At 35.6% G+C, this 12,723-nt stretch overlaps 1 protein-coding gene across 4 annotated transcripts in view; it reads left to right on the top strand.

Moving 5' to 3' along the window:
- ENTREP2 (endosomal transmembrane epsin interactor 2) overlaps window positions 1-12,723 on the top strand; it is a 179,865-nt gene that overhangs the window by 55,882 nt on the left and 111,260 nt on the right. For all 4 annotated transcript variants that reach the window (XR_007507562.1, XR_007507563.1, XR_007507561.1 and 1 more), the window contains exon 2: window positions 11,698-11,754. Coding sequence is in view for 1 of the 4 variants with exons in the window: in XM_049813334.1 (XP_049669291.1) it covers window positions 11,698-11,754 (57 nt within the window). In the remaining 3 variants the exon portion in view is untranslated. The remainder of the gene's footprint in view (window positions 1-11,697; window positions 11,755-12,723) is intronic.

Here is a 12,723-nt window from a genome sequence, read left to right as displayed (position 1 = left end):
TCTGATTAGTGATTTCCTAACGCTACTGGAAAACAACACTTCTAGAATAATATTCTCTACTGAGTCAATGATACAAGTCAAGATTAGTGAGAAAACAGATTAGAAAATATCTAAAGACACATCACAGCAACATGGTAGAAGTGAAGCCCTCATATCTGGGTAATATCTTTGCACTTGTAATGGAGGAATCATGGAATCTTTTGTTACTGGAGTCAAGATAAAGTTTTCACATTGTCAGCCCTTGAAGAAGTCTAAGTATAATGAAATTACAAAGAATTTAAAATGTACCAGTATTTTGGGAAAGGAAATTCAGTATAATTTTAGGCTTGGAGGTTTTTTTCCCTTATAGAAATCACCTTTGTAATCCATCCTATGGACTGCACATAAAGACCAAAAAAATAAATATTCAGTTGTGAAAACATTAACACTTGAGTGTACAATACCTGTATACAGATCAATCATATTGGATAAACTGCTTCTAATTTCACTGATTTCTTTGGTTCACTGCATTTTAATTAGGCTTTTGACTGCTGCCTCAGTAAAACCTTCCTGCTTCAAAGGATCAATAAGCTATTCAGAGTTAATCTGAGATGTTGTAGAGATGTTGAGTAGCATGTATGGGCAGCAAATTTCTTCAGTCAGTTATTTTTTAAAGAATTACTTGTTTTAGCTTTCACTTTGAACAATATGAAATATACAGCAATTGGTTATGAAATAGTGTTGCTGGTAGTGTTACTAAAAAGTAGTATTGTTTTTTTGATTCATTGATAGGTCATTCTAGAGGAAGGGTGTTGCTTAAGTTCTGTGGGGAGCCTCATTTTAGTTTTAGAGAATTGTCCCAAACAGAAATTGCCGCAAAAAGCTTCTCATGTGATCTCTTACAACATCTCAGTAGGTCTTATTGAGTTAAAGCTCTTCACCTATGAAGCAGCATGTATTGGCTAGGTCTTCAGTCATCTGTTTATTTCAAGTATATTCATAAATGATCTAATAAATTTGAAAGCATGGAGGATTGGTTGCAAACTGCTTAGTTTCCTTTCTGTTTAAATACTGTCATGCTGACGTCTGTGTGCCTTATTAATACTCCTGGATTACATTATGGGACATATAAAATAATGTAATAGTGTGTTCTGTGAATATGTTTAATAAAAAACAGATTAGAATTCAGACTGTATTGTGAGTCAGTGACATACCAGCTCTGTACTTAATATCTTATCTAAATCCCTGTCCATTGCTTTTAATAGAGTTTGCATATAGTAGTGACATTGAACATAACAGATCTGAACCACTTGGAAGAGTAACATACAGAATGTATGATTTTTTTCATAATAAGAAAATATATTATTCTGATGTATATGTGCTCTATCAGCCCTTGTTTTTCTCTGTATGTTGCAGGAAACAATACCATTTGTTGATTAGTCCTTTTTCTACAAAAATATTTAGTGTTTACTGTAATTTTATAATTGTTGGTTTCTTCCATAAACAAACTATGGATGTGAAACAAGCAGATTTCTGATGGGTATGGAGCATATTTCCTAGGAAAACAAAGACAAAACAAATAAAGCTCACCCTAGAGCCTACAATGAGATAAAAATTGTGTACTGTTAATGCATTCTGGTAGCTGTGTCAATGTGTAGGTAATTTTACTGTCCTGTTCTTGTGGGGCACCAAGGGATTTTGTTTCTCTGCTCCTGTTTCCATGGCAATTAGAATTAGATTAGTTTTAGGTTCACAGTGGGTAAATGAGAGAGACTAAACTATGATGCAGTGTTTGAGAGTCTGGAACATACTGAATCTTTTTAGAAAATAGCTCTAAACTGTGCTTAATTTGTTGGGGTTTTGGTTGCTGTTGATTTGCTTGTATTTATCTTGCAGTGTACAGATCTTTTGCTTGTGGTTACGCAGTCTGGTGGTACTTGTGCTCTGTGTTCATAGTGATGTAGTCTTTAAACAAGAGAATGGTCCCTGGATTCTAGTGATAGCTGCATGCTGACAAGTCAGTTTGCAAATCTGCGAATAAATAGCTATATTAACTGTTTTAAAAATTCTTTAGTCTATAACTGATTTTTGCAATATTTTGAATGGGATGGAATGGTATGATTTTTATCAGCACCCACCATTTAGGATGACTTTTTTGAAAGACCATTCAAAAATCATGCTACTGTTCTGTATTTGTCCATGCAGTTTGTGTGTGTGTATGCATCTGGAAATATATATATATAATTATTTTTTTTTTCTTCTGATACTTGTTAATACATTCCCACCACCCTCACACCAATAAATTTTCATCCTTGCTATTTTTCCATGAATTGGAATGGAGAGTAACATTACTGGTAGATTATTCTACTCCCCTTTTAGCTAATTCCCATGCTGTCATAGTTCTTTTTCCTATAGCTTGTATTTCTCTTACCATAATTTTGCACTAATGAATTGCAGATGCTGCAGGGAGTGTTATCATAAGAAGATTTTGTACTCTGCTACTAATGTGTCACACTTTTGTCATCTCTGAGTATGCGATATTTGTGACACTACTCCTGCAATATTTAATACTTGCATTTTGTTAAATAATCATCTACCTGTTACAAGGGCTACTGTAGATTTCACAGAAATGTCATCCTTGAAGATATTTAAGCTGTTGATTTAGTCTCTGTGTGAGGTACACCTAGACCCAAAGGCAGTTTGGGATATCAATACTTTTTCGTTGTTTAGGTACAATTGAACTTTGTCCTTCCAGGAACATCCAAGTTGGCAAAATTAAACCTTGCAGCAGCCTGTGCTTCTGTAGAGGAGAGAGGAAAACCTTGGAAGCGTCAGTGGTTTCAGGCACTTCTGAAGAGAAACAGTTGCTGTAGCACTTTGCTGACAGAGAGCACTAGATACCTCCTGAGGTAGAGTAAATTAGGCAGCCTGCTTACTGCTCTCCTCTCTCCATTGAGCTGCCTTGCGCATCTGCCTGTTTGTGCTGTGCCTGGTTCTGCCTGGCCCACCTTGATGGATGTTTATCTCATGTGTTGTTAACAAATTCTGGTGATGGGAATTCTGTAACCTACCCCTTCTACCAATGTTGAAATGTCTTGAGCATTAGGTTTTTCTTAGTGTCCAACCTGAATCTCTGTTAGTGCAAATGTAAATCAATTATTTCTCATTCAGCCCTTCGTGTACTTGAAGAACAATTGATCAATCTCTTCTTTGTAACAATCTTGTTTATTTTTGAAGCTGCTGTTAAGTTCTATCTCAGTCTTCTTTTCTGTAAAACCAGCTTGCTTCAACCTTTCCTCATAGGCATATTCTTTAAAAAGATGCATTCAAATCAAAAGTGCCTGGAGAATGACAACAAAATGAGAATTTGAAGTGTAGATAGTTATTTTTGCATAAGACATCCCTGTCAAAACTTTGTTTTAACGTTAAGACCTCCTAAGCAAGGCTTCTTATTTTCCAGAGCAAATAAACAGAAAATAGAAAAATTCTAGCAAGCATTAGAAAAATGTTAGAAAATAATGATACAGAAACTTATACCAACATACAATGTTTTTTGTTTATTCCACTTTGAGTACAGCAAATTAAATACAATATCAAAATGTAAGCATACCTTTGGACTCACTGAAGAATTATGGTACTGACAGTTGTTCTCCTTAATGTGTTGGGAGAAAGGGAGAAAATGAAATCTGAGTTTTAGAAAGCTGCAAGTCCTGACATTGTGAAGAGGAGAGATTTCTGGTTTCTTAACTGCATCTCAGCTCCTGTTATTAAGAATAATTAAAGGTGACTGACAGCTGTATACATTTTTCCTCATTTGTAAAAGTACTCCTTTCTTTGACACCTGTTTTGTTACCTTTTGTCTTACTGTTCTGCACGCCAGCTTGACAAATCTGCTGTTACAAAATAGCAAAAGAGCCTTTCTTAAGAAAGCATGACAAGTAATATTTTTGCAGCCTACTCTTTTAATCTAGATTGAGATGAAAATTGAAGATTATTATTTATTTTTTTTTAGTTGTGCCTATTTAATGTTCTTAATACCAGGCTCTTTACAGCAGCACATTGAGGGACAAGAGGCAATGGGTGTAAATTGAAATGAGAGTTTCAGACTGGGTCTAGGGGGGTAAGAAAAATTCCCCATTGGCACAGTGACAGTGTTGGTATGTCCTGGAGTACATGTGCAGATAGACTGTTTGGTTTCTAGGTTATCTAGGTACATTCACAACATACATTTTTGAAAGTATAAGCGTACACATCTGTAAACACATGAATTTAGCTCTAATGGCCATATAAATTTTGCTGATACTTCTATGATCATAAGTCTATTGGTAATCATAGTCATACAATGTATAATTGAAATTTCTCCTCTATTTTTCATGTAGGGTCACCAAAGTTCTTGTATATAATCATGTTAATTTTTCATATCACACTTCTCAAGATAGTTTTCTGGCTTTTAATTTTAAAAGATTCATTAAATCTGCTTACAAAATTATGTATGGATATTTATATTGTTAGAAACATAATTAGATTGCCCAAAACTTTTTATTTATGCCTAATGCAATACCACACACAATTTTGGCTTAATGTTTTAAAAAAACCATTCTGCTTGTTTATGAGTAAAGCTTTTTTTTATGAGACTTTGAACTGAAATCACACCAAAAATACTATGTGGCTGGATTGTATGGGAAATGTGGAGTTCAAGGGAAACTATGGTCAAATGTGATGCAGTGTGGAACAAACCAGTTGAGATCAACTGGTCCAGGGTCAAAGGTCCTTCTTGTGGTTTTAAAGAGAGAACAAAATTAGCTCGTACTTCAAGGGCCCAGTTTATTTTGTGAGGCTGAAAGATTTAATTAAGGTGCTTGTGTCTATTGGATTTAGTTGGGATGCAGTTGAACAGAGAGTTGTATTACTTCTCTTGCATGCGCTTTGCTGTTGTAAGTTGACTTTTTATGGCTGTTTGACATCCTTCTCTTTTCAGACAAGAGGTGTCTGATACAAGGGAGATCATGGCTATCTTTTAGACACTAACTTTCACCTCCATGGGCTGTAGATACTTTCAAATACCACCAAGTGGTATATAATGTGTAGATACAAAAATAATGAAGTAATTCTGAAATGACATATTGGAAGTCCAAAATGTCTTCAGAAATCAGAATACAAAGGGCATTAAAAAAAACCCAACCACCCCACCCCCCACTCCCCCAAAAAGAAACAAAAAAAAACCCAAACCCAACCAACCAACAACAGTCTGCACCCATCCTAATTTAAAATAAGATTAGATGTCAAAATCACAATGCTTTCCAAAAGCAGGAATTTCACCAGTGTCCTGGTTTCAGCTGGGATAGAGTTAAGTGTCTTCCTAGTAGCTGGTACAGTGCTGTGTTTTTGAGGTAGGTATGAGAAGAATGTTGATAACACTGATGTTTTCAGCTGTTGCTAAGTAGTGTTTAGACTATAGTCAAGGATTTTTCAGCTTCTCATGCCCAGCCAGTGAGAAAGCTGGAAGGGCACAAGAAGTTGGCACAGGACACAGCCAGGGCAGCTGACCCAAAGTGGCCAAAGAGATATTCCATACTGTGTGACATCATGCCCAGTATATAAACTGGGGGGAGTGGGGGCGGGGGGATCGCTGCTCGGGGACTAACTGAGTGTCGATCAGCAGGTGGTGAGCAATTGCCCTGTGGATCATTTGTGTTTTCCAATCCTTTTATTGTTACTGTTGTCATTTTATTATCTTTATTAGTTTCTTCTTTTCTGTTCTATTAAACCGTTCTTATCTCAACCCATGAGTTTTACTTCTTTTCCCAATTTTCTCCCCCATCCCACTGGGTAGGGGGAGAGTGAGTGAGCGGCTGCGTGGTGCTTAGTTGCTGGCTGGGGTTAAACCACGACAACCAGGAAGGTGGTATATCTTTTAGTCTTGGATCTGAGCCACACAGATGGTATCAAGAACCCTTGCACATCTGTGGTCATCCTTAGACCTTCTGTTATACAACTGTTTGATTAACAACTAAGTAAAAATGATAAGACCTGAGTAATGAGAATTATGCATTTTCTCTTATTTTTTTTTTATTTTAGTACACAGCAAGTAGTGCCGTATCACTTAACATACAGGTAGAGGTAAATCACTTGAAATTGACATTATCTGAAAGTGATTGCATTCCATGAAGCTCTTATAACTCATAGTGTTCAATAACCCTACTTGATCACTGCAGTACGGTGTAGCTGTTACATACCATGGTTCCAAAGACTACTGCCATCTCTTCAGTTTCTTTGTCGATTCTGGTCTCAAGTCTTGAAATCTGGTCATTCATAGTCAAGTAGCAGCATGGGTGTTGTCTGCTCCGTTAGTTTTGACTGCATGGTTAGTGTTTAAATAGAGGTAAGCTTAATGTGATGAATACATGTGTACACAAAGTTATTCACCCTCTGAGATTCCAAAGACCAACTTGCTGGGCACCTGTATGTGTCAGGTTTTCCCTTCAGACTTCACTGTCAAAGGAGAGATGTTTTCTCAAAAAGCCATACCAGTAGTTAAGAGCTTCGGCAATATACTGTCCTCTACTGTTTCTTCTATGTAAGTGAACCTTCAATTTCCTCAGTGCAGACGAGGAACGGCTTTACCTGGCACTGAAGGGCAAGTATATAGGCAAGTATATATACCTTTTATGGTGGTTGGGTTGGGTTATCTGGGCACCTGAGCTCAGCCACTACCATGTTTCATAGTCCAAAGAAGGAGGAGGGTTTTTAAGAGTCCTTGACTCCTTTCTTTCTGCTTGTCTGAACAGATAGAGTTTCAGTAGTCGTCTTAGCGGTTTTATTTTCCCTGTCCCTTAATGGGACCCTTGTGACTTTGGAAACTCATTTAAGCCCTGCTTATGTAGTTGTGCCGATATTTACTTTAGTATGTTGCTACTTTGCCTTTTCTAAGGCACTTGGAATAACTTGCATTTGCTAGTAGTACGAGGGCATCTATTATGCTGCAAAATAAAAGGATTCATGTTGCTTTATCAATTTTACCTGACCTGTTAATATATTACAGGTGATTTAAAGAGATGAGAGGTTCCATTTCATTTTTAATTTCCATTATTACTAGAGTTCATTTATACAGTTGGGATTGGCTTCCCTGCCCACCCTCTGCAGGAATACTCCATGCATTTAGTAGGGCAATTAAAGATTTCTAAATTATATTTTGTAATATTTCTATTTTTTTCTAAAAATAGTTTATATCAATATATTTTAATTGACATGTCGTATGCATATTGTCATATGTTTTGGTTGGAAGGAAATGCAGATACCTAGGATGTGCTATGATATGGATTCTGTTTATTCAGATAACACAGGAACTAACAATAGCCACTATTTGCATTATTTAGTATCTTAGAAGAAGGCTAAGAAGGAGTTTCTGCAATTAATGGGAACAACTTGTATGCTTATTTTAATGGTAACTGAATCCACTGACTGGAGAATTTCTCGTGTTTACAAGCTGAAAAAGTGAGGAACCCTTAAATTTGCAGAAAAGGAGTGGATGACTTGACATATGGTGTATCAGCCTGAACAAGAAAGTAGGAATAAAAATAGACAACAAAACTTGGTGTTTCCTGTAACTGTCATGCTCTATATTAGACTAGAAAAGCGTTGCAAGATCCCAAGTTGTACTGAGAAAAAAAGAGACAATTTGTTTTATTAAACAAATTAATACTTTAACATCAGTAATTTTACATTTCTGTAAATACCTTTACCTTGATAGTGTTTCAGTATTTTCAATGTGGTTTTAACTAAATTAATATTTATATAAATATACATTTTATGTCGTTCAGAAAAGAAGTTTAAAAGAAGCGTACTAGAGAGTGTATTATGTACAATAACCATTTTGGAGTTGAAGACTTGGAAAGCAAAGCAGGTGGTTTAAGATATATCAAGAGACTGCATCATCTGATCTCTCCCATATTCAAAATCAGAGCCCTCTAAATTTCTAGAGACTTACCTGAGTGTGGAGGGTTGAAAATGCTGGAAAAGACACCATCAAGGGCTTTTTAAAAAATCCTTTGTTTATAGTTCCTGTGCTGGAAAGTAATTTTACCTTCTGTTTTTGTCTTGGCTCAGTATGTGCCTGTTAAAGTAAATGCATCTTTTTCATGCATGAGCACAGCTTGCAATAATGATAATGGAGTTTTCATATGCATGTTGAAAGGTGTCCATACCTAATGTTATTGCATTTCTAATGCTGCAGAAGTCAACACTGATGTATTCTGTTTATTTTTTGCTCTGTGAATCAACACTGTTGTTTTAGTCAGCAGGTACATACATCTGTAGGAATTCTGCTTAAGAAAGTTGGCAAATCTATGGTTTTGAACACATTTTGAGTAGCTTTGATTTATTTTGATTATTTATTATTATTATTACATATTTATTTGATGGGGGAGTTCACTGTAATTCAGCAGATAGAAGTTAGGTCCAAGATATTAGATAAATATCCTATGCAGGCTCTGAAATCAAACCATGTTGCCAAAGTTAAGTAGGCAAGTGGTTAAAATCATCAAACTTCAATTTACTTTTTATTAAGAAAGAAAAAACCTGTGCACAGCATACATATGATGTAGTGATTTTTGAAAAACATTAGAAGATGTGTAGATTGCAATGTTGAGCTATAGATATTTAGGAAATGACAGTGTTTTAATTACTGGTGTAAAAATAATTCATTTATCTTGTGCCTATGTTTCTTGGCCCTTAATCTCGTAAAACCAAGCATGTGGTTTACATACTGCTTCCACTGAAGTAAGCATTGGATAGTGTCAGCGATTATTGTAAGGTCTTTTGGGCCTGTAAGTTACATACTACTTTTCAAATAATTCTTACTTTTGTATATAAACCAAGTGTGGTTCTATTTACTTTAATCAATATTGGCATTGTATTTATAAGAAGCAAAAACTGAAGAGAAAACAAAATGTTAAGGGTGGTTTGTTTGGTTTTTTTTTTTATTTTTAAGTTCCTGGTCTTCTGCAAGACCAAGAGAAATCTTTAGGTTTATATTTTGATAGAGTCATTTGGTGTGTTCTGACAAATGTTGGTATGTGATGTTCTCTGTGTGCTTTTTTGCTAATTATATAGTTGTGTGTATTGTGGTCTAAAGTGTTGAAGGTGCTTGGCACTGGAAATAACTAAATCTCAAAGCAAAATAAGCATTTGGGTAACTACAGTGATGTTGGGGACTAATGAGGTTTGGAAAATTATATTACAGCATTGTTGAGATGAACTCTTACAATGACAATATTTTAAAGATTCAGGCGGAACACAGAGTTTTAGTGCCTATCATCAGTGCATATTGAGAATTTATCAACTGGCCTGACTGTCCTTGAGCTTTTGCATGGTGAGCCAGTAGGGCGAGTGCCATGAAGCTCTCCTTTTCCAAACAAAAACACATGCACCTCTTTCATCCTGCAAGGCCTCTGTAAAGGTCAAATGCAGTTGTAGTTCAGCTGAACAAAAAGGATCAGCTCCCTTCTTCCGTCTTCAGGGGTGCACAATGCCACAGATATGTCAGACAGGACGGGGAGAGGTTTAACAGCAAGGTAGCACAGTAAATGAAAGTAAGGATTTGCTACTCATAGGCAGCACACTAGAATATCTTGACTCTGAACATGTAACTTGGTGACTGAGAAATACTTGCTTGTGCATAAGTATTTTATGTATCAATACATACTCAGTTTTGGAAGGCCATTTCTTATTTTTCCTAAAATATTTTTCTTTAATAACTTCACAATTTCAGCCATCCCATTTATTTAATTAGAGAGCATGTTGCTATCTAGCCTGCAGTCAGACTAGCTAACCCTGTCACTTTACCTTCTTGAGTGCAGTTTCGCATTACAGGACTATCAGCCCAGAGACAGTTATCATACAGCAATAATAAGCTAACACAGCTGTGTGAGCAAATTTAATTAACTGCAAAATTGGAATTCTCAGCTTTTCCCTGGCTTGGCCAACATCCAGAAGTATATAGCTGGTATGTAGCTTTTATGCTGTAGGAAATGCTGTAGAATACAAACTATGCACATTTGCACATAGAGATTATCTGTATAGCCTTTGGTATCCATAACCTGATTTTGGTTCACTTTTTACTGTGTATTTATGCCTTCTCATCTGTCGCGTTCGTACTTGGCTTAAAAACTAACATCGAGGTTCTATTATGAAACCTCACGTGAGTTGTTTTTTTTTAATGGCATAGCTGCTAAAGAAAATATCAAAAGGTGCATTTTCCAACATGCTGTTCTCCTGAATAATGTTTTCAACAACTGCAGCAGCTGCGGATATTATCAAGTTGTGACATATATTTGAAACATACAGTATGAATGTCCACAGACTAGACATAGTGAATGCTTAAACTGGGCACTCCACAACCCAACTTCTCTGTATAACCAGCAGCTCTTTCTCCAACATTCACATCAAGCATCAGTAGACAGGCTGCTTCCAGTCTGGTTCCCCATACTGTGCACATTGCTTCTGTAGTGGCTAGATATAGATGCATTTTTAATTATTATGCTCTACTGTTATTACACCTAAAAGATTGCTAGTAAAGCATGACATAGTGGGAATGGTGACTTTCTGGCAATTGAATTTCAACCAATCTTGAATATAATTTCATGGAAAAGGATATTCATTAGCTTCTGGGCTTCCTCCATTTTAAATATCAAAGGTCTGTAGAGAGCAATAATGATATTGGAGCTTATTCTAAGCAATCACAAGAGGATTTCATAATGATTGTATCAGGCTAGCTATTTATATGAGTTACTGTTAGACAAATTCTTTACACAAGCTGACATGAAAAAATGGCATTGCAGACTCATGACATAAATACATCGTGCATTCTTTTCTCTGCATTTTATTTGTATTCTAGTTTACTATTTTTTAAACTAAATGTTCTAATGAAAAGGTTCCTCCCCACCTTCTTTTTTCTGCCCCAGGGTCAATATCCCTCACCCTATTGCTCCAATTTTTCTCTCTATTTTCCTCTGGTTTTAACTGTATGTAAAGCTTATGGTGTCTTAGCTATAACTTCCATGTTATTTTAAAGTACCTAAGATCAGCTTATAAGTATCAAGGTCTGAATTCTGCTTGCTTTTGGCTTGTAGTGGAGGGGATAATGTATCCGTATGTTAAATATAGCTTTTGAATGAACATATGTGGGCTTTTCCAAATATAAGATCAAGTAGTGTCGTTGTTCAGGTGGCTGGGTGGAACAAAACAAAAAACCCCTTTTGCTAATTTAGCCAGATACTGTGGCTGATTTTGTGATTGTCCTATTGATACTCCCCTTTTTGTGAGCTAATTTTCAATGATGCTAAGAGACCACAAGAAAATTTACCCTAAACATTTATTCTCATTTAGTGCTGATAACATTTTGGACTTGGAGAGAAGATGTTTGAAGACCTACTGTGATCTGTTCAGAACTAACTGGATCTGGCAGATGGATTGAAATTTGTTTTTAAAACAGCTTAGTAGTACTTCTGTTGGGTTTTGGTTTTTTTGGGTTTTTTTTAATTGAGAAAAAAATGAAAACATTTTCTTTTTAGCAGTTTGTTTCCAGCACTCTGGAAATATACATCATGACTGTGTATTAAACTTCATTTTAATACTTAATTTTTTTATTTTTAATTTTTTTTTTAATGACACTGTTATAAACCCCATGTCTCTCTGGTGACTATGCTCTCTTTATTACAGGTGCTGTTGTCAGGATTGATTGGTGTTGTTTCATGGAAGAGGCCCCTTTCACTTGTGGTGAGTGCCAGAATTGCTTTAATTATGTTACACAGACTTTAGATACTAAAGTGACTAAAGGATTCTGTGGAGGTAACTACTGATGGTTTTGGTTTTATGTGGAAGCCTAATAGCCTCTGGGGATGATTTTCCCGTGCTGTTCTGTATCTTAATATTTATAAACACTTAGTACAAAAATTTTGGGACTTTCAGGTTGTATTACATAAACCATCTAGGTGACAATAGTATTTTTCTTCTATCTGTACTTAAGCCTTGGAGAGCCATAATATTCATTATGTGTAAAAGAATGCAGATATCTACTGCCCCTTCCTTGCCATTGTTACAGTCCTGTCTCTCTTGTTAGAAGTGATAGCATATGGTTTAGAAACTTAAATGTAAGAACTAATGAATTATAAACATTTTGATAAATGTGTATGTTTAAAGGAAGGCAACAGTCATACTGTAGTTGACGGTGTGAAATTACAAATGGCTGAAAGTAGTGAGCATTGCAGCCTAGTAGATATGCTCAGTACTGCATTATGGCTTGGATTAATAGATATTCATTAAATATGTTATAATTTTCAAGAATTTGTTTATGAATATATTTTTAAAATTAACACTGAACTGACGAAAGTGCTTAGTCTGTCACTATTGTTCTAGACAGACTATTGGTCTGCATTTATCTTTGCATTTAACCTAACTTGCCTAAAATTTCACCACAGAGAAATCTTTTTAATCAATTGTCTGGATGGCAAAAAAGCATATTCCAAATTAGTAGCTGTTCTTCTTTGTCTGCAAAACCATTTTCAGCTACATTATGTGTTCTGTTTTGAGAATTGTAGTTACTTAATAAGGAAAATTAATTTATGCTTTGTATATGCATGCTAATAGAGTTTCAATTAACCTATTAGCACAAAGCAATATTAGATTCAAATCAGTCTTACTAAAAAGGTGGGATGAATGTGTCAATAAGGATGTATTAGCAGGTAA

The sequence above is a fragment of the Accipiter gentilis genome, chromosome 10, assembly GCF_929443795.1.
Source record: "Accipiter gentilis chromosome 10, bAccGen1.1, whole genome shotgun sequence".
Lineage (NCBI taxonomy): Eukaryota > Metazoa > Chordata > Aves > Accipitriformes > Accipitridae > Astur > Astur gentilis.
This window is presented reverse-complemented; position numbering and strand designations above follow the sequence as displayed.